This window comes from Phragmites australis, chromosome 6 (assembly GCF_958298935.1).
Source record: "Phragmites australis chromosome 6, lpPhrAust1.1, whole genome shotgun sequence".
NCBI lineage: Eukaryota > Viridiplantae > Streptophyta > Magnoliopsida > Poales > Poaceae > Phragmites > Phragmites australis.
Genome location: NC_084926.1, coordinates 32,679,893 through 32,707,252, shown reverse-complemented (window position 1 = coordinate 32,707,252; position 27,360 = coordinate 32,679,893). Strand labels below are relative to the sequence as shown.

General features: G+C 50.1%; 1 protein-coding gene across 1 annotated transcript; it reads right to left on the bottom strand.

Moving 5' to 3' along the window:
* Positions 1–6,499: 6,499 nt before the first annotated feature.
* On the bottom strand, positions 6,500–27,078 carry LOC133923134 (uncharacterized). Its single transcript, XM_062368577.1, has 6 exons — positions 27,070–27,078; positions 26,363–26,529; positions 22,700–22,718; positions 20,426–21,037; positions 12,244–12,280; positions 6,500–6,567 (listed from the first exon to the last, which is right to left on the bottom strand). The coding sequence occupies exons 1-6, from the start codon at positions 27,076–27,078 to the stop codon at positions 6,500–6,502; spliced, it is 912 nt and encodes a 303-aa protein (XP_062224561.1).
* Between the last annotated feature and the right edge of the window lie 282 nt (positions 27,079–27,360).

Here is a 27,360-nt window from a genome sequence, read left to right as displayed (position 1 = left end):
GGCCTAACGTTTGCTCTGTGCATCATACGGTACGAGACCCCATGCCCATCAGCCCATGTGATGTGTGTTGGGCACCATCCTAGTGCTGTACATTTTCTTCCCTTCGTGCCCTGCGTCGATGGCTCCGCGTGAACAATTGCCGTCACCAAAAACTGCTTTTCTACATCTCGTCCAGATAGACGGATACACCGTGTGCACCTTTGCGAGAAATATAGATACGCAGATATTTAACGTGAGAAGCTTCTCGAGTTTATGGTTTATGGTCTGGTCCAGACCGAGGACGAGGTAACTAAGTTATGTGTGGTTACGCCTAAAAGACGAGAATGGGACGGCAAGCGGCGCATGTGTATCGAGCCTCCCCGCAGATGGAAGGTGCACACGTACTGTCTCGCGGTGCCGAAAGGAAAAGCTTGCCCGGCCGGCACGGTATCTGCGTATGGCTCCCATGGCCCGGCACTCGGTTCTGGGGTTTGTTCGGGGTACTGAGCGCGTCGTGATTGATGCTGGTGCAGTTTCGGGGTGGCTGATTAGTCAAGAACGACACGGCCGGCCTGATCGCAAGTGTCTATTTTGGCTAATTGGGACGAATGATGCGTCTATTTTTTGGTCGAAAGATGTTGTTAGGTTTTGCCTCTTCTGTTGGATTAGGAGCGTGTTCAACAAGCACGTATGATTAGTTGCTGCGACTGATGTATCCGCTTCCAGTTGATCAACGTGATAAATTCAGAAAAAATTCATATATATATATATATATATATATACACACACACACACACATTTCCAATTCTTTTCGCTCTTTGGATAATTACTTCAACTTGATTCGTTTGAGAAAAATTATTGAAACTTTTGTAATTTCGCTCTGAAAAGCATATTAATTATTAAGCAGGTTAGGTTGCTGTTTGCGTGCTCTGGAATAATTCTCCCATCCTTTTCAAAACCTAATGTTCTTAAAGGAACTTTTTGATGATCAATCTGGACTATATCCTCAAATAACCTGCATACATTATTCCCATATGTTTAGTATGAAGTACTACAACTAGTGAAGATCAAATCGTAATATATATTTTTTCTTCTTTGTGGGGTCCATGTTTAATTAGCTCACCTTCCATAATTTGATCATCTACTGGCATGCCATTTTTCATCTTTGTGAAGTCCAATCATAGTAAAATATTTTGTGTTTACTATAATTCTAAAATAGGACTAAATTCAGTTATTAAGAAACTATAGTACTTAATTTTTTTTTACAAGTGTACCTGGAGCACAACGGCAAGGCAGCAAGACGCAGCTAGCCCACAAATCCCGGTGTCGTACCTCCCCTGATTAAGCCTCTAACAAAGGCTCTGGTTAAAGAGGGCTCAGTTCTTAAAAAAGTACTTAATATTCACACGGACCTCTCCAATCATTGGAAATTTTTAACGTAAACCTTCCTTACGGACCTCTCCAAGCATTGGAAATTTTTAACGTAAATCCTTCCTTCTTGAAGGAGACAATTAATGTGCCCGCATCTCTCGAGTCACCGTGCTTTAATATTCACACGCGCGCACCTCTCATTTTTCCCCCAAAGCAAAGGGGTTAAAGGTCTACATACACATCTCCTAGGACCCCCACTTTCAACTCAAAACTTCAACCTAATTAACATACTTACCCTACGTACACATGTCATCGTGCGAAGGTTGTACTATGGTTAGAGTCTGTCCCTTTGTACTCTAAGTGCCTTGCTCCAAGACGTGGACGGCATAGAAAGATGGACGAGGACGACGTATAGTGATCGAGTGATTCACCGATATATCTATCACGGAATGAAAAGATGAAGAGAGATACCCGCTGATCATTGAAGAGCCAAAAGGTGCATATATGTACATAGTCATGTCTCATGAGCTAGCGAGAAGCCATGGTGGGCATATAGCATCGATGCTGGCGTATCGGAGATGGATCAACCAGCACGGGAAGTTGGTTCTAAAAACAAATTATATAGGATCCGTCCTAAAAATTCTTGACAGGTTTCTATAAAATTTGTTTCCGAGGTTAGGACCGGATGCTGGGCTTGTCGTGATTGATGAGCTGTGCTATTTCAAGCTGGTTGCTAATTTAAGTACGATACGGCCGGGTGATGGCTCCAGAGTCCAGATGCTGCTGCATGCATCGACACAGCCAGATCGCTAGTGTGTTGGCCTGTTGGGACGAACAATGCGTCTATTTTTTGTCGAAAGATCTTGTTAGGTTTCGTCTGTTCGGTCGGATTACGGGATTAGCTGCTTGCTTGTCTAACAAGCACGTCTAGTTAATGACTTACTGTAACTAGTCAGGCGTTATCTAGGACTTAGGCTCCTATTACTATCAGATTGCGTGTGGGTGATGTATGTGCTTCCAGTTGTCCAACGTGATACATTCAGTAAATATATATTCCCATATGTGTTTCACCCAGCCCTTTTTTATCTCTCTTAGAATAATTACTTCATTCTGATGCCTTTGAGCAAAATTATTGAACTTTGTAATTTTGTTCTGAAGCTTATTAATTATTACAACAGACATAGCAGGTTAATTAGGTAGTTTCTCTTTGAGTTTTAGACATACATAATTCCTATCCTTTTTAAGATCTGTTTTTTTTTAAAAAAAAAAAACCTTTTCATGTTCAATCTGGCCAATATCTTCAAACACCCATACATAATTCACATATGTTTAGTATGTAGTACTCAAACTAGTGAAGCACTTTTACAGGTGATGAAGAACGTTTACGTCCCACCACCCATGTTTTAGGACAGCTGTGCAGTGTTTCTTGGGTATTGAGTCTACTAGAATTTGGTAGATGTTTACTCCTGTTTGAAGCAGTTTGGATCTGCTGACATGCCATTTTTCCTCTTTGTGAGGTCCGACCATTATAAAATATTTGGCATGCCATTTTTCCTATTTGTGAGGGACGATCCATAGTGCGGGAGTGGCTCGTCAATACATTTCTCATGGAATGAAATGATAGTGATACCCTCTGATCATTGAAGATCAGAAAAAGTGGTAAAAATCTAAAATTGGATAACATATATAAATGTATTTACCGAAATAGATAACATGTAGTCGTATTTATTAATTTAGCATCCGTATTCGGCGCACGGTGTACCGAAAATAGATTTTCGATGCACCGTGTACCGAAAAAGTCATTTTTGGTACACGGTGTGCCAAATACGGCACTGTTGCTCATATTCGGCATACCGTGTGCCGAAAATGGATTGTGATATGCCGAATACGGACAACAGTATCGTATTCGACACACCGTGTGCCGAAAAACACTTTTTTGGTACCAACATGACCGTGTACTGAAAAAACAGACGCGACATGACCGTATACCAAAAAATGTTTTTTTTTCCGTATTCGGCACACCGTGTGCTGAATACAGTCCATTTTCGGTACATGATGTATCGAATACGGGCAACAGTGGTGTATTCGGCACATCTTGTACCAAAAATGGCTTTATACATGGTGTACCGAAAATCCATTTTATAATGTGTGTGAAATATGGATGATAAATTAATAAATATAACTGCATGTTATTTATTTCAACAAATAAGTTCAAATATATTATCTAATTTTAAATTTTTGCCGAAAAAGGTGAGACACAAAAGAAGCGCCACTGCGGCATATAGGCATGTATGCATGAGCTAGTGAGAGGCCATAGTTGGCACACGGCATCGATGCTATCGCATCGGAGATGGATGGCTCCTGCCGCCATTTCAGCGCGGAGTGTAGTGTAGCGACGCACAGATTCTAATCAAAAGTTTTTTCGAAGAGGCAGCAGGAGATCTGCTGATTTTTTCATAGATTAGAAAAAAAGGAAAGCAAGAGTCTCATACAAAATACTACTAGACCAGCGCAACACCATGCGCCTGCAACCCTGCCTCGGGCCTCACCGGCCAAGAATAACTCGAGGCCTCAACGATAGAAAGGCAAATAAGCACACATACAAAGGAAGGAAAAACAACAGGCTAGAGGGTGAAGGCAGCAGACGGCTAGGCTTCAGGAGGGAAATAATCGTCATTTGCTTCTACAGCTTGATCTCTCCACGCAAATCTTCTGGTCATAATCGAGTCCTGTATCATGGATGCAACTCCTTGAGCGAGCAATGATTTGTTTTGAAAAATCTTTCTATTACGCTCCTTCCAGATGTGCCACCAGAAATAAAAGTGATGTGAGCATCTACATATGAATGCACTGGCCCCGGCCGTAACGTGACCAGTCCTGGTTCGTGCCATGCTATGTGTCGATCGACTGAGTTAGTTATACCTCCCATCCACAAAAAGAAGTGCATTGGTTTAATTAAGCTAGAGAGGCATTAATCATTTATTACTGTTCAATTCAGCCATTTGATCGACGTAGTTTTCTAACTAACAAACTGACCCTTTGTTAGGTGCAGGGTACCATGCTCTCCTGGCCAGGGGCTAAGCTAGCGTCAGAAAGGAGGTGTATGGTTCTTTACTATTTATTAGAGCTACAGTATTTTATGAAAGCTAATTTTAATAGTTTTTTTATAGGAGGGTGGATGCGCACCCACGCTCTATAACCTAGCTCGGCTTCTGCTCCTGGCAATAGGACTACGAATTTTGTTACTATCACTACTACAAAATACGTCTTATCTACTAGCTTATCACTGCCAGTTTCTTACGAGTCAGTAGTAACAGAATATCAGTAACGGTTAATATCAAGGACCAATACTAAAAGTACATTAAAAAAAACTGACAATGATAATTGAATATCACTGCAAGCTCTAGCCGCGAACCGGTAGTGATAGTATCAATGTCGGTCCTTCTAATAAAACGACAGTGAAACTTAACTATCACTGCTAGTTCTAGCCTGATAGTGATAGTTCATCAAGTATCACTATCGATTCGTGTTACAAATCGACAGTAATAATGGGTATCACCACCAACACAGGTCGGCAGTAATAATGGATGACAGCTTATCTTAAAAAATTTATAACTTTTTTATACAGAGTCGGATGGGGGACAAACCTTTTATAAAATTGTAGCCCTTGACGAGATCTACAACTTTGTAGTTGAATTTTTTTTAATTTAAAGTTATTTAAATACCCAAATAATTATAATAAAGTTTTAGGAAATAATGATCAAAATAAAAACATATCTTATGATAAAGCATATCCTATTGCGTAAGCTGAGAGGTCTTGAGTTTGAGTGCCACGAAAAGCACATGCACGTATTTATCGCGAAAAAACGCTTGACTTTATACTTGCGATGGTGCAGCTGAGGATGCTAGTCGGGAAAAAAAATATCGATTCGGTGACTAACTATCACTATCCGTTACTTATTATTGACTCTAAAACTCACCGTAAAAGTGATTTTGGAGTCAGAGGTGAAGGCGCTTTTTTTACTGTATCCATATAAAAATAGGTGGATTAAGTAGGTTTTGTCTAAAAAATATTATGATAATATATATTATTGTAGAACCTAGTAATCAAATTTATGTTTGGGACTGAGTGCTTGCTCGGATAGTAGATGGGACCTTGAGCTCTCCGTCCGTCCAGACTCGAACTTGGACACACAACTCCTTCGTAAGTGAAGTTAGAGCTCCTAGTATTATTTCAAGAAAAAAATTTACATCAAGGATATCGACTATGTCGATGACAGAAATGTTTGTGACCAGAGAGCTCACCTCTTGCATTGGGTCCCAAACTTAATGTTCTCAACTTACGTACGCCCCTTAATTTGCTGCACAATCATTTCTCACGTAAAACCGCAAGTCAAAGCTAGTGATGTTTGACAATACTCTACCAGTCGCCAAAAGCATAGATTTTACAATTAAATTTTATTATTGTAATATATTATTAAGAGGTTTGTTACTGTACTTGGGGAACCTTTGGTTCCTGTCCCTCCGAATTGTGATCATCATTGATTTCTACGAGGGCAGGTTAAGAACTTGAATAAATATAAATAAGGGCAATTTAGTAATTGATCTTCGATCTAATTGTACTCTCGTAACTATCTCTAATGCCACTGGTATTCCCCATCGCGGAATAGGGACAGTTCTCGATCCTAGTACAAACGTCAACGACGTCGCTGCTCCAAACGTTGACAATGGCTGCCTCCTCCACCCCATCCTTTCAACAGGCACCCTCCTTGTGAAGCCCACGCACCAAAGGCTGTCACCCTAGGACCGAACACCTCCCTGCTTGAAACATCGCCAACAATGCGCCGCACGTGCGATGTGGCAGGGTCGGTGGGTTCGGCCGCCCACGTCGAGCCTTGGTCAAACACATGCCGACGGTTGGCTCCTTCATCGCATCTCTTCTTTGGCAACCCAATTCTAGCTAGCCTATTCAACGAGATGAAATATCCAAATACAGTAATGAGAAAATCATACTACTGAGAAAATCGGTGCACAATATGGTTCAGCCAAGGGAGCAAAATCATTAATCAAATCAAGTTCTAGGTAACAAGCACATCACTCACACTACACCATACTATTGAATGAGTAATCTCTTAATATCTTACTTCAATTACCATGAAGAGAAGAAATGAGCTGTGAGATTGGACGAGGAGGAGGAGGCCCGATTCGTGTCGGTCACTGTCGGTGACACAAGAACCAGGGGTCCCCGAGTCCCGAGGCCAGAACAGCAGTTTACCATGTGGCGCCATCCCGAGGGGATCATCTTCGCGAGGTACGAGAAGACTAAGTCCCGGGAGAGGGTGCTCGGGGCCATGAACAGTGGTCCCCGAGTACCTAAGTTCCCCGATGATCCGAGAAGACCAAGTGCCGGGAAGAGAGTGCTCGGGGCCGTGAACAGTGGCCCCCAAGCACCCCAAGTTCCCCGACGACCAGAAAAGCCGAGTACCGGAAAGGGTGTGCTCGAGGCTGCGAATAGTGGCCCCCGAGCACCCGAGTACCCCGAGGACCCAAAGAAGTTAGTTCCGGGAGAGAGTGCTCGGGACCGTGAACAGCGACCCCCGAGCACTCGGTTCCCCAAGGACCTGAACAGTCAATTCCGGGAGAGAGTGCTCGGGACCGTGAATAGTGGCCCCCGAGCACTCGGTTCCCCGACGGCCTAAGAAGTCCTTCGCTGGTGGCCCCCACAGAGGTCCAGCGGTGAGGTGTCAACCAGTGAAAGGCCCGATGCCGCATTTAAGAGGGCGCATGGCCTGTCACTTCCAACTGCTCCTACCACGCTCGGTGTCAGTCCCTGCCACAGCCTGGCAGGGAAGCGTGGGGACATTTAATGCACAGGTCCCATCTCGCGTCATCCAGTGCGCCTCGGGATAACATCGCGAGGCCCGAGGCGCCCCGCCTGCCGCCCTGCTGTGTCAGGCGTACAAGACCGAGCGGGCATGCCGAGGTGTTCAGTGGCTGCCCGGTGGGCCCTCTCCGCGGCTCCCATTGCAGAACGACATCATGACGAACGAGACCGAACGGGGCGTGTTTTCAACCCCCCCCCGGTCACTTCGTGCAGCAGCCCATGATGGTTGCTTTCCATTTATGGCGCCTTCAAGCTCGTACCCTCCCTTTCTGGGCACTCTACCGCCGGCGAAGTATTTAAGGAAGGGTCGATCGACACAGAAAAGGGGATTGAGTCTCAGACAAGGAGAAAGCCAAGGAAGAAGACAGGTCCAGTGCAAGCACAGAAGCTGAGATCACCGAAGAACAAGGAGCCCGAAGCTCTAGGATAGACAAATATTCTTGTAACCAGCAACATCCCTGAGAGACATTCTCAGTACATTTATAGCATCCACACAAGAGTAGGGTATTACGCTCAGTGCGGCCTGAACCTGTCTAGAAACCTCCAGTGCATTTACTTCATTCTGCATCCAATCATTCCATTCCACCTGCCATCGCATTTACGCCCATTTATTTCTCCCGCAAAACAGATTCAGAATCATTCCCCCGACCGAATCTCAAAGGGGGTCCCTTCGGATCCCTGCTTTAGGAGTTCACCCTCCGACAGCTAGCGCGCCAGGTAGGGGGGTTGCATCCCTAAATTTGTTTTGTTTTCCTGAAGAAAAAATGGCAGGTGGTCATCGTCTCCGACGCACCGGCTCCAGCTCCAGTGAGGAAATAGAGCCCCTCGCGTAGGAGGCCCCAGTCGCTGCTGCTCCTTAGCATTAGCCACGGTCCGCTCGCACGGCGCTTCCCTCTCATGGGGACCATGGCGCCGGGCCCAGCAGGGCCGCCGCCGCCGTTGCAAGCGCACCGCCTAACCCACAGCAAGCGGCAGAAACTCCTGCCGCGAGGTCCACGTCTGGACAGCGTTAGGTGCCATTGCGGCGCAGGCTCGCCTTCTGCGATGCCAGTCCTGGGAGCGCGTTGCTTGCGGCGCAAACTCTCCTCAGGCACCCACCAGTCCAGGCGGCGGGGGAAACCCCAGAAGGCCGCTGGCTCCAGGAGGTGGCCGCTCTGGTGGGCACGGCTCACCGTCAGGTGCTGGCCAAGAGCTCCCGCGCTACCTCCCATCGTGGCACAACCAAGGCCGATCCATCCTCGGGTGGCGGCCGAACCGGCCGGGGGGCCTCCAAGCGGAGTGCCGCCCCCCTGGCCACTACCGGAGCTCAGGACCTACGCTTGCACCTCAATGAGCAGAGGGCCGTCAAAGACGCGCGTGTTTACCTTGAGCGCCAACGGGAGTCCCGGCATGAGGCCGAAGCTGAGGACCAGGCATCCTCCATGCCGGCCCATGACTGCGGGGGCTCCCTGGCTTGCCGGCGTTCATCGCCCAAGGGCGCCGCCCGCGTAGCAGAGTACGGCACAGGCTGCCGCGCCTTCACCAGCGAGCTCCGCCGGGTCAAATGGCCCACCAAGTTCCGGCCAGAACTGCTGGAGAAGTACGACGGGTACATCGACCCCGTCGAGTTCCTCCAAATCTACACCACCGCTGTCCAAGCGGCTGGCGGCAGTGAAAAGGTGATGGCTTTCAGGGGCTCTGCCTGTTCTTGGCTTATGAACTTACCCCCCGGATCCATCAACTCCTGGGATGACCTCTGCCACCAGTTTGTGGCAAACTTTCAGGGCACGTTCACGCGCACCGGCCTGGAGTGCGACCTCCACGCCGTCAAACAGCAGGAGGGGGAGACGTTGCGGCACTTCATACAGCGATTCAGCTAGGTCCGCAACACCATCCCGCGGATAACCCCCAACGCCATCATTTTTGCATTCTGGCAAGGTGTTCGCGACGAGCGGATGCTCGAGACGCTGGGCACGCATGAAGTCGAAACCACCGCGGAACTCTTCACATTGGCCGACAAGTGCGCCAAGGCGGCGAAGGCTCAGGCATGGCATGTTCCGCGCCCTGAGCATCCCGCCACCGATCAACCAGGTCCTTCCCGCTCTGACAGGCGGGAAAAGAAAAAGCGAAGAAGGCGCGAGGCTATCCCTGTCGTGCCGGCTCAGGGCCCTGCCCATGGGCTAGCCCAGGAGCTTGACAGCCGGCCAGCGTGCCGGGCGGCCGCCGACAGAAGGTCCGCACCCGCAAGGGCTCTGGCCCCTCTGAGGGCTCCAGCTCCCGCGAGGGTTCCTACTCCCGCAAGGGCCCCCGCTCCTGCGAGGCTTGAGCCGGGGAAGTGGTGCCAGATCCACCAGACCGAGTGGCATGACCTCAAGGAATGCCGCGCGGGTCAAAGGTCTCATCGAGCGGTGCCAGAGGGACCGCGAAGAGCCCCGCAGGGGCGGCGACGACAGAGCCGCCCCCGACAACCAAGAGCTCAGCTTTCAGGAGCCTGAGCACACCGTCGCCTTCATCGATGGAGGCGCGTACACGCCCTCCTCCCGCCGTAGCGCCAAGACCATGTGGCGTGAGGTGTGCTCGGCGACCCCGAGCATAGAGGCCGCAAGTCCCCTGAAATGGTCGGACTCTCCGATCACGTTCAGCCTGGCCGACCACCCCGCAAGTACTACAGGCGTGGGGCGACTACCCCTGGTAGTGTCCCCCACCATCTGCAACGTGAAGGTCAGTAGAGTGCTGATCGACGGGGGTGCAGGCCTAAATCTCCTCTCTCGGGAGGCCTTCGAGATACTGCAGGTGCCTTCCAGGCGCCTAAAGCCGTCGCTCCCCTTCTACGGGGTGACGCCCGGGCACTCCCTGCCCCTCGGGTAGGTCGAGCTGCCCGTGACATTCAGGAGCCGGGATAACTTCCAGATAGAGAACGTCATCTTCGATGTCGTTGAACTCCCCCTCCCCTACAACGCCATCCTCGGGCGCCCGGCGTTCGCTCGGTTCATGGTGGTCACCCACTACGCATACCTCACGGTCAAGATGCCGGGCCCTGCAGGCCCCATCTCCGTGCCCGCCGTGATCGACAGTGCCATCTCCTGTGCCGAGCAGCTATATTTGGCCTTGGTCTCAGCTCGGGCCGAGGTCGAGGGTTACCCAGGGGGCCCGGGACCCACTTCATCCAAACCCCAACTTGCTACCGACACCTCCGTTCCTACGAAAGAGGTCGTGGTGGGCGAAGACGCTTCCCAGGTTGTCCGAATCGGCGGTGACCTGGGCGGCAAATAGGAAAGCACGCTCATTGCCTTCCTCCGGGCTAACGTCGACGTGTTTGCATGGCAGCCATCCGATATGCCCGGGATCCCTAGGGAGGTGATCGAGCACCACCTTGCCGTGCACCCGGATGCACGGTCGGTGAGGCAGAAAGTCTGGTGGCAGGCGCCCGAGCACCAGGAGTTCATCCGGGAGCAAGTAAGTAAGCTCCTTGACGCCGGCTTCATCCGAAAAGTCCTCCACTCCGAGTGGCTGGCAAACCCAGTCATCGTCCCGAAGGCCAACGGCAAGCTCCGCATGTGCGTCGACTACACTGACTTAAACAAGGCTTGCCCAAAAGATCATTTTCCTTTACCCCGCATAGATCAGATTGTAGATGCAACCACGGGGTGTGATCTTTTATGTTTTCTAGATGAAAACTTTGGTTATCACTAAATTCTCATGGCCGTAGAGGATGAAGAAAAAACTTCTTTCACCACTCCGATGGGGACTTATTGTTATGTATCAATGCCATTTGGTTTGCACAACACTGGTTCATCTTTCCAGCACGCTGTGCTCATTACCCTTGATTCGCAGGTTGGCCGCAACGTCGAGGCTTACATCGATCATCTCGTGGTCAAATCCCGAGACTGCGGCACCCTGTTTGAAGATCTGGCCAAGACTTTCAACAGTCTCCGCACTACCTGCTTGAAGCTCAACTCCGAGAAGTGTGTTTTCAGGGTACCTGTGGGCAAGCTCCTCGGTTTCTTGGTCTCTAGCCGAGGAATCGAGGCCAACCCAGAAAAGATCCGGGCCATCGAGCAGATGCGACCCCCGGCTCGACTCAAGGAAGTCCAGCGCCTCGCCGGCTGCATGGCGGCCCTCGGGTGCTTCATCTCCAAGCTCGGGGAGCGAGGACTCCCCCTCTTCAAACTCCAGAAGAAGACCGGTCATTTCGACTGGACGTCGGAGGCCGAGCAGGCCTTCCGCGACTTGAGGAAGTATCTCACCTTGCCGCCCGTACTGGTGGCCCCCTCCGAGGGCGAGCCTCTGCTGCTCTACGTCTCAGCCACTCTCCAGGTCATGAGCATGGTACTGGTGGTAGAGAGTGATGAGTGCTCAGGGCCAGGTGCTGGGTCGCAGCTCCCGGCCGCCCCGGGCAGTCTCTAGGTCTCGGTGGTTACTACGTATCCGCTGGAGCCAATCCTCCGGAACCGAGAAGGCACAGGGTGCATCGTCAAGTGGGCGGTGGAGCTGGCGGAGTTTGATCTGCACTTTGTCAGCCACTAGGCGATCAAAAGCCAGGTGCTCTCTGACTTTGTGGCAGAGTGGACGCCCGTCCCCGAGATCGACCAAGAAGAGATTTCCGCATATCCCAGGCACAATACGCCTGGGTACTAGGCTATGCACTTCGACGGTTCCCTCACGTTGAAGGGCGCGAGGGCCAGAGTGGTTCTCACCTCCCTAACGGGTGAAGAACTTCTGTACGTCGTGTAGGTGCAGTTCCGAGCAACCAATAACATGACGGAATATGAGGGCCTCATCGCTGGCCTCCGGGCAGTAGTGGGCCTCGGGATTCGTCGCCTCCTGGTCAACGGAAACTCTCAGCTGGTGGTCAACCAAGTGTCAAAAGAGTACCAGTGCACGGATCTTCAAATGGCGGTGTACGTGGCGGAAGTCAGGAGGCTGGAGAGGTACTTCGACGGCCTGGAGCTGCGGTACATATCTCGCCGCGATAACGCTCTGGCTGATGACCTTTCTCGCCTGGCCTCTTCCCGTGCGCGCGTCCCTACCGGAGCCTTTGAAGAAAGGCTCACACGGCCTTCCGTCCTGCCTGCCGACCAGGATGAAGTTGAACCCTCAAGCCTAGTTGGGGGGACCCAGGGGGCGCCCTCAGTGGGGAGCCCCGTCAGGGTGCCACCGCCCGGTGAGTGCGCTGCGCTTGCCAGCGGTTCTCAAGATGTCTCGTGGATGGACGAGATCTTAGGGTACTTGAAAGAAAATTTTCTTCCTGGGGATGATGCTTCTGCCGAGAGGATTGCACGGCAGTCCAAACGCTATGCCATAGTAGACGGGGGTCTCTACCGGCGTGGCACGGACGGTGTCCTCCTGAAATGCATCACCCGAACATAAGGTGGTGAGCTTCTCACTGAGATCCACGAGGGCGAGTGCGGTGGCCATGCATCGTTTCGCACGCTGGTCGGGAAGGCCTTCCGGCAAGGTTTGTACTGGCCTACAGCTCTCCAGGATGCTTCCGAGTTGGTTCGGCGCTGCAGGATGTGCCAGTTCCACGCAAAGTAGATTCACCAGCCAGCTCAGGCTCTTCACACCATCCCCTGTTATGGCCCTTCGCGGTCTGGGGGCTAGACATCCTAGGTCCATTCCCCCGAGCAATCGGGGGCTATGAGTACCTTTACGTTGCCATCGACAAGTTCACCAAGTGGCCGGAGGTGGTCCCAGTCATCAAGGTTACCAAGAACACAGTGCTTCAGTTCATCCACGGTATCACAAGTCACTTCGGCATCCCGAACAGGATCATCACCGACAATGGCACTCAGCTCACAAGTGTCCTGTTCGGGGACTACTGTGAGGACCTTGGCATCAAGCTCTACTTCGCCTCTGTCCTCATCCTCGGAGCAATGGGCAGGTCGAGCGTGCCAATGCTGAGATACTAAAGGGGCTCAAAACCCGGACCTACGCCGTGATCGCAAAGCACGGGAAAGGGTGGATCGATGAGCGACAAGCTGTGTTATGGGCCAACCGGACCACGCCAAGTCGTGCCACCGGGGAGATGCCATTCTTCCTCGTGTACGGCGCTGAGGTGGTCCTCCCCTCCGAGCTCACAATTGGCTCCCCTCGGGTGCATGCCTATTCCGAAGGCAAACAGGAACATCGAAGGCGCGACGATGTCGACTACGTGGAAGAGCGCCAGCGGTGTGCCGCCGTCCGAGCAGCCCGGTACCAGCAAAGCCTGCGACGCTATCATCAGCGTCACATCCGGGCCTGGTCTCTCGAGGTTGGGGATCTAGTTCTCCGACACGTTCAATCGCGCGAAGGAAGGAATAAACAGTCCCCTATGTGGGAAGGCCCCTTTACCGTGATCGGTGTCCCGCGAGAAGGCTCTTTTCGGCTAGCTGCAGAGGATGGGCAGCCGCTCCCAAACGCGTGGAACATCGAGCATCTGCACAAGTTATATCCTTAGGTGGGCATGTTTGTGCTCGAGCCAACTAGGCCGGGGGTCCTCCCCCGCCCAAGTTGGCCGGGGGCTACCATCAACCATGTAAGTTACCCAATCTTGTACAAAATTGTCAATATATACTATCATAGTCCAGTTGTTATTTCAAATTTTATTTTCTCTCTGGAATCCATATGTTTAATCTGTCTGGTGAGATGCTCGATTGTGCGAGAAAAACATGCTCTCTCATTTTTCCCAATGATAAAAGAATCCCGATCGGTATGCGCGCAGGCAGTTGCCGCTGACCTAAGTCTGTTGTGGTAGGCTGTGGTGTCCGGTGCCATGACGGTACCCCGAGCATCACCGAGCCTCTAGGGTTCTCGGGTAATCCTACCGCTTGAGCAAAGAGTGGTCGGGAGCCTAGTCCCTAGGGGCGGGCTGTCGGTGCTCGGTCTGGTCAGTCCTTCCCGGGCGCCACCGAACCATAGGACCTCTAGGTTATGCCTCTGTTTGTATACTTCGCCGGTCCGGGTATTCGAGAGGTCTCAGGTCAAAAACGAGAGCAGTCAATAATGAGTACCACACTAACAGAGCGCACCAAACAAAGAATCTTTTCCTATTTCCCAAAGCTTATAGATCAACAACCAAGAATAAAAATAGCTCGACCGCAAGGGCCTCCGTGCCTAGGGCACTGCTCAAGCCTAGGGGGTCCTCGGGCAGTCCTACCGCTCGGGCATGAGTGGTCGGGACCGCCTGGCCCCGGGCTCCCTCTCATGCTTTCCAGTGCTCGGGCGCTCCGTCTGAAGGAACCAAGTTCCCGGGCACCCCGAGGTCAGAGCGCATACCCCTCCTGGATCGGTCGGCCGAAAGGCTGACAGCTGTCCGGTGAGTGGCTAAAGTCATACGAATTTACATTCTTACTTATTCAGCAATCTATTGTTCCCGAGCTATACTCGGGACCGTCGCATTCTAATCTATTTGGCGAGATGGTCTCCTTGCGCACAAAACCCTGCCCACGTGTTCGTTTTTTCTGGAACGATAGAACGGACAGTAGACAGGTGTACCATACGAATGGCAATGTCTGACCGAAGTCCTTCATGGTGGTCGTGGTGTTTGGCCCGCTTGGCAGTACCCCGGGCACTACCGAGCCTCTGGGGTTCTCGGGTAATCCCACCGCTTGAGCAAAGAGCGTTCAGGAGCCTAGACCTTGGGGGTGGGCTGTCGATGCTCGGTCCCGTCCGTCCTAGCCCGGACACCACCAAACCGTGGGGACTTTTGGTCGCATTTCCGCGCGCACGTGTCTCCGGTCTTCTTGTTTGAGTGGTCGCAAAGTTGAAAAGCGTTCACTGGTCGTGGCGTGCTCCGTGCTGGATCGATCTATCTCCTGAGCAAGGAAGTTCGTGCCTTTATTTCTTGACTTAGCCGCTGCAGACTCGCAAAGGCTCAGGGGCTAAACGCGCGGATTGGTCCCACTACTCGGACGAGGAGTGGTCGGGGCGACTTCGTTCTCAGGGGGGGGAGGTCGGGCTCGGTCCGGCTAAGTACACCTCGGGACATCAAGTGAAAAGAGAAAATACTTCATCAAGCATCAAGACAACATTGGAGTTGCAATCCCAAGGAAAAGCTTTCATTATATTCAAAAAAAGAAGAGCCATTCAGAGGGATCACTCCCATATTTACAAGAAGTCAAAAGAAAACAAAAGACAAAAGCCTAATCTAGGTCGGCGGGCTCTGGAGGCGGCGAGGAGTCTTCGCTGCTGCTGCCACTGATCGGTACCGGCAGTGGCTCCCGTGTGAAGCAAGCCGCCACCTCGGTGGTGACGCCCCGGACAGCCTCCCGGGCGGCCCCTTCCTCAGCCTCGACCACCCCCTGCCGAGCTGGCTCCAGTGAGAAGTTGGGATCCCGGCTTCGGTAGCAGGCCAGGACGTGCTCGGCCACCGCTTGGGCCAGAGTGCACCCTTCCCGGGGAAGAGCCTTCAGTCGCCGGCTAATCTCCTCAAAGCCGAGGGCGATGTGGCCGATGGTCTCTCGATCCATCCCCTTCTCGCCCACATTGACTCGCTCGAGCCTGGCCACCCTCACGGACCTCCGTGCTTGCCGAAGAATGTCTCGCATCATCAGCTTGACATTGGCCCGCTCGGCGACGACGGTCTCGAGTTCGTCCTTCGCGATTTGCACCCGCTCCTTGAGTCTAATCCCCTCGACCGCGCTGGTCGGGATGCCGCAGGTCACCGGGGCTTGGCCCCGCTTCACCTGCTCGGCAAGGGTAGTAAGGGCCCGCTCCCGGGCGGCCAGCTCGGCCTCCCACTTGGCGGCCTGCTCCTCCCGAGCAGTTAGGGCCACCGACGCCGTGGCAGCCTCCTCCTCGCGCAGGGTAAGCTGCTCCTCCCGGGCGTCCTGAGCCGTCACCATGATCTCGACGTCAGTCTTGCAGACCGTCACCTCCTCCTCCCGAAAGAGGACTTCAGCGTGACACCGCACGAGCTCGTCGTTCTGGCGGTCTAAGTCTGCCCGGGAGGTCTCCACAGCCTTCTCGCGCTGCACGATGGCCTCCTCCTGAGCACGTACCAGCCGCTCCCTAGCAAGCAGCTCTGCGGCCCGCCGCTGCAATATCTCCCCTAAGAGGGTGGCCTCCTCCTGCGCGGCGACAGCCTCCTCGCGCACCTCCTCCAGGGCCTCCTGCTCCTCGGCCACCGCGCGTATCGCCCTCTCATGGGTGGCGCGGGGCGAAGCAATGCGGGCCTCCAAAAGCCGGCCGACCTCCTCCAAACGCCCCCTCTCCTCGACGAGGGCGGCACGGTCCGCCTCGAGCTGCGGCCGCTCCCCCGCCACGGCCGCCTCCAGCTGCTCAATCACCTCCCAGGCGCTTCCTAGCACGTCCGGGAGGGGTTCCGCGACCTGGCTGGACGACGGTCGGGCGCTGGGTCCCCTGCGAGCCCTCTCTGCAGAGGCGCTCGGGGTCCCCGATTGCTGCCATGTCGGTGCCGCCCTCGCCGCGGCCACTTGCCCGGCCCTCGAAGTGCCCGGGGCGGGCTCGGCCAGCGCCGGCTGCTCGGGCGCGGCCGCTGCCCTCGGCTCAGAGCACGGCGGCACCTGCGGCTCCGGCTCGGTCGGCGCGCTCGGCTCAGGGGCGGGAGCCGGCCTTGGCACTTTCGGTCGGCTTTGGTCTCCGACGACGTCTTTGGGCGGCCTGAAAGCAAACAAAGGTCAGTCCCCTAACTTACTCCGGGCAAAGTGCGCTCAGGAAAAGGACAATACTCACGCTGACTTTGGTCCGCGGTATTGCCCGGAGTCTGCCCTCCTCTTCGGTGGGGGGCTCTGTCCCTCGAGCCGCTGAGGGGCCGCCATGGAGCCCGTCTCCGGCGGCGGGTCGGCTTGGGCACTCGCTGTAGAGCCATCGCGCCGGCCTTGGTCTTCAGGCTCCCGCGCCCTGGACCTCGCCTCCGTCGTGGATTCCGCTCCGGACGACTGACCGCCCTGGCCTCCCTCCTTCGTGCTACCCGCCGACGGCCGTTACTGTGGAGGCGACGGCGACGACGAGGACGACGGCTGAGGCACGAACGTCCGGGGGAGCTTTCCCTTGTCCCCGGGGGCGCCGCTCTGCTGCCGACAGTGCCTCTTCTGCCGGCCTGATGGCTGCTGCCTACGGCAGCCCCACGGCCGGCCTGCGACCTGCTGCCCGCGGCACCCTTGCCGCCGGTCTGCGTTCGGCCGCCCGCGACCTCCCTGCCACCCGCCAGCGGCCTGCCATCCGCGGCATCCCCGTCGCCGGTCCTTCGGGCGCCGCCCGTCACCTCGTCCAACCCGAGGATCTGGTTGGTCCCAGGGTTCCGGCGCCCTGGCCAGTCGACCAGACCCTGGTCGTCGAACTCGGGCAACGTCGCATGCAGCGCCACCCGACCCGGATCCACGCAGAGTGCCAACTACTCTCGGGGGAGCACCGCCCGGGTCAGGTCTTCCACGCCGGTCACCACCCGGAGCAGGCCCACCAGCGCCGCCTCATCCAGGTCCCCGTCCTCGCCGATCCGGGTCCTGGTGATGTCCTGGGGGCCCGTGTACATCCAGCTGGGGCGGACCCACTCCCGCAGGGGCGCCAGGTGGCGGCGCAGGTAGTCTACCACCACCATCACCGACACCAGTCCCGCCTGGCGTAGGTAGTCGATGCGGTTCAGGACTGGCCGCATCCGCTCATCCTCCGCCGGAGTTGCCTCCCAAATCGACCTCTGGGGCTCCGCCACCACCTCCGGTAACTTGAGGCAGTCGTGGGGACTAACGTCGATGTAGACCCAGTTGCGCCGCCAGTCGTCCCACTTGCTCCGCAGCACCTGGGGGATGTACAGCTCCGCCAAGCCGTCCCGCAGCCGGAAGTTACAGCAGTCAGCGATGTCCGCGGTGGAGGAACCCCTCTTCTTCCCGGCCGGCCGCAGCACGAAGAAGTGGCAGAACAGCGCCACAGATGGCGGCACCCCCACGAACATCTCGCAGAAATGCGCGAAGATGGCCAAGATGACCACCGAGTTCGGGCTGAGGTGCGCCAGCTGGATCTCGAACGTGTCCAAGACTTGGAGGAAGAACGTCGAGAATGGTGGCAGCATCCCAGTCGCCACGAAGGAGACGAAGATGACGATGCGCTCTGACCAGTCCATGACGTACGGGAAGCTCGTCAGCCTCACCAGCGAGGCCTCCCACTGGCCTTCGGGCACCATCTTCTTGCGGACCTTGTCCACCCCCTCTTCGTTGACAATCCTCGACTCCGGAAGTATGGTGTCAGGCCCCTTGTCATGGCGGCTGCTTCCTGCCCTCGGCATTGTTTCGGGGTGGGGAGTGTGCTGGAACGGTGGGGGGAAGAGAGTGCGCTGCATGCCTAAGGGAGGGCGAAAGCTCTGGAGCGCAAGGAAGAAGAAGAAGGCAAGAAGGCTTGATTGCGAAGATGGCATAAAGGGGCAACGGTTCGCTCCCCTCCTCCTTTTATATCCTAGGGTTTTCAAACGACGCCTACCGCGGCGCACTCGGCGAGACAAATTTCCTCGACCGACACGAGCGCCAGGCGAATCTCCCTCGGTCTGCGCGGTTGTCAACAGTCGTCAGGCGCACTACCCTGGATCTGCGCGGTTACCACGCACGCCGCCTGCCTCGTTATCGCGTGCCACCTGCCTCGTTATCACGCGCCTCGGGAGTCGGCTGGACGTGCGTCCGTTCGGCTCCCCGCTGGGCCATACCCGAAGCCTGGGCCAGAGAAGCCAGCGCCTAAAAACACGCCACGTGGCGCCGGTGCTGGGATCGGCCTCGATGAAGAAGAGGGCCCCATCCGCAGTCTCTGGGCCATCGCCTGCCAATGGGCCCGGGGGCTGCTGTCGGTGACACAGGAACCAGAGGTCCCCAAGTCCCGAGGTCAGATCAGTAGTTTGCCACGTGGCGCCCTCCCGCGGGGATCATCTCCGAGAGGTACGAGAAGACTAAGTCCCGGGACAGGGTGCTCGGGGCCATGAACAGTGGTCCCCGTGTACCCGAGTTCCCCGATGATCCGAGAAGACCAAGTGCCGGGAAGAGAATGCTCGGGGCCGTGAACAGTGGCCCCCGAGCACCCAAGTCCCCCGACGACCAGAAAAACTGAGTACCGGGAAGGGTGTGCTCGGGGCTGCGAACAGTCGCCCCCGAGCACCCGAGTACCCCGAGGACCCAAGGAAGTTAGTTCCGGGAGAGAGTGCTCAGGATTGTGAATAGCGGCCCCCGAGCACTCGGTTCCCCGAGGACCTAAACAGTCAATTCTAGGAGAGAGTGCTCGGGACCGTGAACAATGGCCCCCGAGCACTCGGTTCCCCGAGGAACAAGAAAGGGTATATTCGGGAGAGAGTGCTCGGGGCTGTGAACAGTGACCCCTGAGCACTCAGTTCCCCGACGGCCTAAGAAGTCCTTCGCCGGTGGCCCCCACAGAGGTCCAGCGGTGAGGTGTCAACCAGTGAAAGGTTCGATGCCGCATTTAAGAGGGCGCGTGGCCTGTCACTTCCAACTGTTCCTACCCACACTCGGTGTCAGTGCCTGCCACGGCCTGGCAGGGAGGCGTGGGGACATTTAATGCACGAGTCCCATCCCGCGTCATCCGGCGCGCCTCGGGATAACATCGCGAGACCCAAGGCGCCCCGTCTGCTGCCCTGCTGTGTCAGGCATACAAGACCGAGAGGGCACGCCGGGCCGTTCAGTGGCTGCCCGGTGGGCCCTCTCCGCGGCGCCCGTTGCAGAACGACATCATGACGAACGAGACCGGACGGGGGCGCGTTTTCAACCCCCCGCCCCCGTCACTTCGCGCAGCAGCCCATGATGGTTGCTTTCCATTTATGGCTCCTTGGAGCTCGTGCCCTCCCTTTCTGGGCATGCTACCGCCGGTGAAGTATTTAAGGAAGGGCCGATCGACACAGAAAAGGGGATTGAGTCTCAGACAAGGAGAAAGCCAAGGAAGAAGACAGGTCCAGTACAAGCACAGAAGCTAAGATCACAGAAGAACAAGGAGCCCGAAGCTCTAGGATAGACAAATATTCTTGTAACCAGCAACATCCCTGAGAGACATTCTCAGTGCATTTATAGCATCCACACAGGAGTAGGGTATTACGCTCAGTGCGACCCGAACCTATCTAAAAACCTCCAGTGCATTTACTGCATTCTGCATCCGATCATTCCATTCCACCTGCCATCGCATTTACGCCCATTTATTTCTCCCGCAAAACAGATTCAGAATCATCCCCCCGGTCGAATCTCAAAGGGGGTCCCTCCGGATCCCTGCTTTAGGAGTTCACCCTCCGACAGTCACCTTCAACGACGACCTGTCATCAACGAAGCTCAGCGTCGGCAGGGGACACGCTGCGACGTCTAATGGTGGGAGCTTCCTCATCGCTAACAATGGCGGCGAGAACTCCCCCTCTTCGTCCTCCTCTATAATCCCAAACGGTGACAGCGACTCACTCGGCGTCTTGAACAACGGGGTGTCCCCATTGGTGGCCACGGGCATCTGGCCGCGCCACTCGTACACCGGGTTGGAAATGCACATGAAGTGGTCGCTGTGCTCTGAGGAGCTTGTGGACAACGGGCACTGCACAGGCGACCATCTCCACACGGTGGCCTCCAGCTTGGGGATGGCAAGAAGGAGGTCCTTGGAGTTGGGCGCGTGCATGACGCCGTGTGCATAGTAGAACGGTGGCATGCTGGCGAGCGCCTCGTGCGACCGCCGGCGTACCGTGCCAAGGCGGACTGCGACACCGGAAGTGGAGGTGGTTAAGGCAGAGTACGTACGCGGCAGCGGTGATGCGTTGTGCCAAGCTAGACCGCGGCGCCGGAGGTGCAGGTGGATGAGGCGGGAAGCGGAGTACACGGCAACGACCGGCGGCACGATGCCAAGCTGGATCGACCAATTTAGTGTCTGAATCGACACAGAAGATATGGAACTAAATTTATCAATACCCATGGATGTGCTATTACTAAACTGCCCCTCTACCTAATTGGATCTTACTAACAAAATTACTAATCTACCCTGTGACTTATTGTTCAAGATGGTATCTGGCCCACGCTTTTTGGTATCAACCCACAACTTAAAGTATCTTTCAGCAGGTACCTCTCTGTTCTTAATCCTTCAATTGGTCTAAATGTACGGCTATCATGACTTCCCAGCACTGTTAAATCTCTCTATTATTAAATGAGTAAATTATAATATTAATTTAAATTCATTTGTTGATAAAAACATAAAAAATAATACTATTTCATATGTCCAATCTAAAAGCTAAGTCCAGAGAGGTATTAATATCAAATACAAGAAAGTTTTGACTATATATAACTTCAAAATTTAACTTATACTGATTAGAGAGGGAGTGATTCCTTTAAATTGATGGCATACACTTACATGGTTAGAATACTATATATTTCGGAATTTGAGAACACTTTTTCATAACTAACAACACTGATCACCACCAAGCCACGTCACATTAGTGGGTAAAACAGTAATGACTAAATTTGATGTGGCATTCCACAACTAATAAATGACACGAATAATTTGCTCCACGATTTGGTATTGAGTGGATGAGGATTTTGCAATTTTTTAGATTATGTATTCATGCATGGTGGAATTCCTTAAATATTCAGAAAAATATAAATAATGGAGAATAAGATGCTTTGTGAAACACGAATGTATTTAAAAACAATAATACTGCCACATGCATTTATTCACCCTAAAGTCTCTAGGTTTCTGTTAAAATGGAATTAATAAGTGTTTCGCTTTGTCACTTTATTCTCAAAGAAGAGTCACCTAGCTACTGCAACAAGTGCAATGTTAATGTTTCATCGGGTTGTAAAAGTCACAGAGTTATTTACATTATCTATGGATTAATAGTTGTACAAGGGAAAATTTGAAATCAACACCAGACTCAAAAAAAAAAGGTGAAACAGTCACTTCTACAAAATCGGGCTTATATGTCGACCCATTACTGCCTGTTACTAATGGGCCGGCAGTGATAAAGTATCACTGTTGATTCAAAACCTGCACAGGAAGCATCATTAGTCGTTGATGGCTTGAGCCAGTAGTGATGCTTCGTTGTCGGGTAAAAGCATCAGCCGACAATGCTACTTGAACTATCACTACTGATTTTAGCTATGACCCGGTAGTAATAGTTCATCAAGTATCACTGCCGGATACATATTATCACTGCTGGTTCGTGTGACGAGCCAGCAGTGATAATGGATGATAGTTTATTTGAAAAAATTCATAATTTTTTCAATGAAGTCAGATAGAGAAAAACATTATATGAAAATTATAGTCACGACGAGATCTATAACTTTGTAGTTGAAAACTTTTTAATTTGAGGTTATTTAAATATATAAATAATCTTAACAAAGTTTTAGCCGTAGTCAATTACAGCTTATCTTAAAAAATTCATAATATTTTCATACAAAGTCGGATAAAAACAAACTTTATATGAAAATTATAGCTCTCGACAAGATCTACAACTTTGTACTTGATAATTTTCTTATTTAAAGCCATATATAAATGCACAAATAAATATTTAAAGCTAGTATAAAGGGAGCCACGTACCTGACCATAAACTTTTAGCCTGGATCAACAGTAAAACACTAGTAGAAATCATTGAAAAGGACACGCACAGGACTACAAAGTTGAAAACTATAAATTTAAAGATTTTTATTATGAGTTTGGTAACTAGGATTGATAAAACGTCTTTGCAGCACTAACTTTCAGATGTAGCACTATGTCTCCAAAAAATTTCAAACAAATCGGAGAAGGTCAATTTTTGACAAAAAAACTTTAGAGATCCTGTCAAGAGTCTTCTGAGCTTTTTTTTCAAGAAAGGTACAAATCTAAATATATATATATATAATATATATATATATATTCAGATGCGTCTCCTCGTTAGCTTCTAAAGTAGAGGTCAAACGTCAAAATCGGACTCCGTATGTAAAAGTTATGACTGTTTTACTAAACATTGTACGGATTGGACACAAACATTTTCATACAGAGTTGGATTGAGGCAAACTTTATATTAACATTGTAGAACTTGATGAGATGTACTACTTTGTAGTTGATAATATTTTTATTTAGGATCATTTAAATGTGCAAATAGCCGTTCAAACATTCGATCAGAAGAGGTCAAAAGGATTGATTTTGCTATTATACTCAAGAGTCAAAGGGAGGTGAGATGGTTAGACATGTCAAAAAATATTTTTTGCTTTTTTCAGACACAAACACATTGAATCGGAGACCAGCAATCACTGTCAACCGAAACCATCACCTGACTGTAATAATGTTTTTACTACCGGTCCCTGGAACGACAGTGATAGTAAGGGAATATCACTGTCCGTTGCCCGTTGCCAGCTCTAAAACCGATAATGAATAGTGTTTTGGAGCCGACAATGTTAAAAGTTTATGCAGTAATGAATATATATGAAAAAAAGTTAATAGGCAATTTCTATTAGAAATTTTAAATATCGAACTAGCTACATATCAATCTATTGTTGACTTGTATGCGTGACAGGAGCTGCAGGAGATGAAAGCAAGAACCCAGTTTTTTTTGTAATGTTTTAATAATTTTTTTTTCCCCTTTTGAAATGATTCAGACAACCATTTTAAGTGTATTAATAGTTAAAGAGTTTTGAGGCCAAGATGCAATAAACAAATTACAAAATATGGTAACATATAACCCTTTATCGGTTACGGTGATGGAGGTCGAAGTTGTTAGTAGATGGTAAAATATATAACACGAAAACCCCACAAGTAGTCTAGATTTTGATTGCCCCTTGCAAGTTGAAAAGTTGCATTTTGCCCCCACTATTTTCAGATGTTACTAAAATCACACCTGCAGCTCTTTTTTTTACTCCTCTAAACTCGGTACAGCTATAGTATCTAAACATGTGCATACATACCAACCCTTCACATACGCGTACACACTCAGTACCTATGCACACACTCAGACATACATATTACATATAGATTAGACAATCACGTTCTTAGTGAGATGGATAGAACCATCTATATGGCTTCACAAACGATGAGCACGTCGCATTCCGTGCAGCCCATTTTCATTCTACTTTCGTGGACACGGACAATTTCGTTAATCAAATAGAATAGACCCACAGCTTGCATGGCAAGTTTGCTCCGTATAATTGTATTTGACCTGACTCGAACCAAGTTAGCGCCAAAACTATAGGCATGCTTCTCCAAGTCGAAACGGCGATGCGGCTGAGTTGGTAAACTTACGCACTGGTTGGAGGTTCTGATTTTAGAGCTTCTGTAAGACTGTTAAATTTTGATTGTTAATTTTTAAAATAAAATTTTAGTTTTTTAACACGTTAAAAATCAAAAAAACTTCTCTCAGTCTGTTTCTCAGCTTCAATTTATTTCAACCACAGTCTAGTCAAAAATCACCACAAATTAGGCTAAAAGCCAGCCCCTTAAATATCTTCTAACTTTCAAAAAAGAATCAGAAAAAAACCTATTCAAAAACGCGAATCGCGGAAGAATACAAAACCGCATGATTACAGTCCAAGACTTAGAGATGTCTAGAAAGACTGCCGTAGATCCCACTTGCACATCTATATGTACTTTGGGTCAAGCTAACCTTGTTAGATCGAGGCAGGCAGAATCCACACTACCACAGCCTTGGGATGCAACCCAGGTACGTCGTTGCTTCCCACGCCATATCCGTACCACTGGGAACTCATTTTTCATGTGTATAATTATATCAACTCTAGCTTCTCAGAACTTTATAATTCAAATATCTAACAACTACATCCTATTAATGTTTCCAACGTTGCATCCTTTTAAAAAAAAGATTATAGGGAGATGCACCAGATTATGATTTAGGTTAACCCCTTACATAGAGACGAACATTATCTTTCTAGGATTGTTGAAATAGTATATATATCGTGAAAGATATTCTAGAGTGGCAATTTCATTTCCAATAAAATGACTGATGAATTTAATGTTCCTCTCCGGTAATATAGTACGTTGACCAGTAAAGCAACGTTTACTTACGTTCAATGAATAAACTTGGTGTTTTTGGGATGCCTAAAGTTTGCATAATGAAAGAAAAATTAAGAACACTAAATAAATTGCCTTTCTAGAAGGGAAATTATATTTTTATTTCCACAATAATTTTTTACCAATTGTATTATTGGCATATTATTTGTTTCAAAAGAAAGCATGCATGATGACAATTAGAGTCAGCTTAGCACAAATAACTCTTGTTAAGTACGTGAGCAAGCATGGGAGCTACATATCAAATTTCACCACATAGAAATGACAATAGCTGTGGTGAAACAAGACACCAGGTAGATGAATTGGATTGTTTAAACCGTTCTCTATAACCTAAATAAATAATATTTTTATTGGTCGAATTAAATATACCTGCTGATCATATTGGTGATCCTTTCTTATCAAGATAACAACAGGTAGCAAAAATCCTCGAGATTTGTTGAACTCATCAAATTGTTGTCAGGCTTATAATACCCTACAACTCATCAAATTGGTGTCAGGCTTATAATACCCTACAAATTGGTGTCAGGCTTATAATACCCTACAACTCAACAATTTTTCAGAGGATGTGTCTCAACGATCAAATAGCAAATTCCATTTTCCTCCACCATCACTACAAGAAATCTGGCTATCGATGATGACAGGTTATCGTCTCGATCTAATGATTTTTGTCACACAATAATAATAATGACATATTTTCTCGTCACTCGCTTCGTCACAGAATCTGCGTCATATAATGTACTCAATGACGAAGTCGACAAAATCCCCATGAAACATAGATGATTATAGTATCTTCATGGAAGAGAGACTATTCGGTGATATTTTAATTATCATGCAATGTGAGATTAAATGTCATTATTGGCTCATGTCTTGTCACTAAAACTCCCACAGCCACAGCTTGTCTTTGACAAAATAAAGAAATCATCACATAAGTCTCTCTGTATCGTCACACATCTCATGAGAACATTAGCAATATAGAAATACATTACAGAACAATCTAAACATTTAGACCATCTCATTACATCGAGTCACATAATCTTTCACAAAAATATATACGTCTCAAGTCAAGTTCACATGTGCAAAATATAAGCATATCTACATCTTATCATGCATACAATCACCACAGACTTCAAAAGGTACTTTGTACCATGTTCTACTGAAAACATGATTAACATGAACCATGCATTCTTCAAAGACTTCAAAAACTACCTTCGCACCTGGAACACCCCCTTGATCCATGTCCCATTGCTGCTGCTGCTGCTAGTCTCTTGATGCCCACTGCTCATGAAGGCGTGGTGGTGGTTCACTGGGCTCATTGACGGCCCCGTGTACAGGGCGATGGTCAGAACCCTGGCCAGGCACAATGTCTCAATTATCTGTTTCAAGAAGTGAAGGAAGGAAAGGGATTGAGATGGCACAGGGCTCCAGTTTTATTGAGCCATCCAACCTCACCTAAAAAATTGCATCAATTGTACACCAAGAGGAATTATTTTTATAGTTTGGCAATACATGAATTACACAAGAGGAATTAATTTACAAGAATACAAAGTTTCTACATTCTATAACAACAATGGATTAGAGGAATTTAAGCTTTATCCTTGCTGGAATTAAACAAGAAAAATTAGTGTTTGCAGGTTCAACCATCTGTGTCGTTGAAAGTTCAGTGAAACCATAAACTATCATTACACATAAGCATGCACACAGACCGTTAGTACTTAATACAAAGAAAACAAGTACAGGTGGTTGGCCGCTAGTACTTAATTTACAAGAACACAAAGTTTCTGCTTTCTATATTGCAATTTAGCATAGACAGCTATAGCACGAAGCATATCACTAATTTGGACCTTGCACACCCTATTATATGTTATTAAGGAATCATAGGGGCAAATAAATACAAAGAGGGGGAATAGCAATACCTTGACCATGCAAGCTAGGTCCTCAATTCTCACAAAACTTCCTGAATGCAATCAGCTGCAGATGTCACATTTTCATATAGGCAATGACAAATAACAAAAAGTAATGTTTTTATTCTAACAATCACAAAATTGACAAGAGAATTTCTTACAATGGAAATAATCAAGGTTTTTCTTCTAGCAATCACCAACTATGCATTCACATATAGAGAAGTGCAAAATGTTGTTAAAGTGTTAAGACCGAGTGCAGCAGACACCATTTTAGAACAAGCGATAAGTAGGGAAAACAGTCTG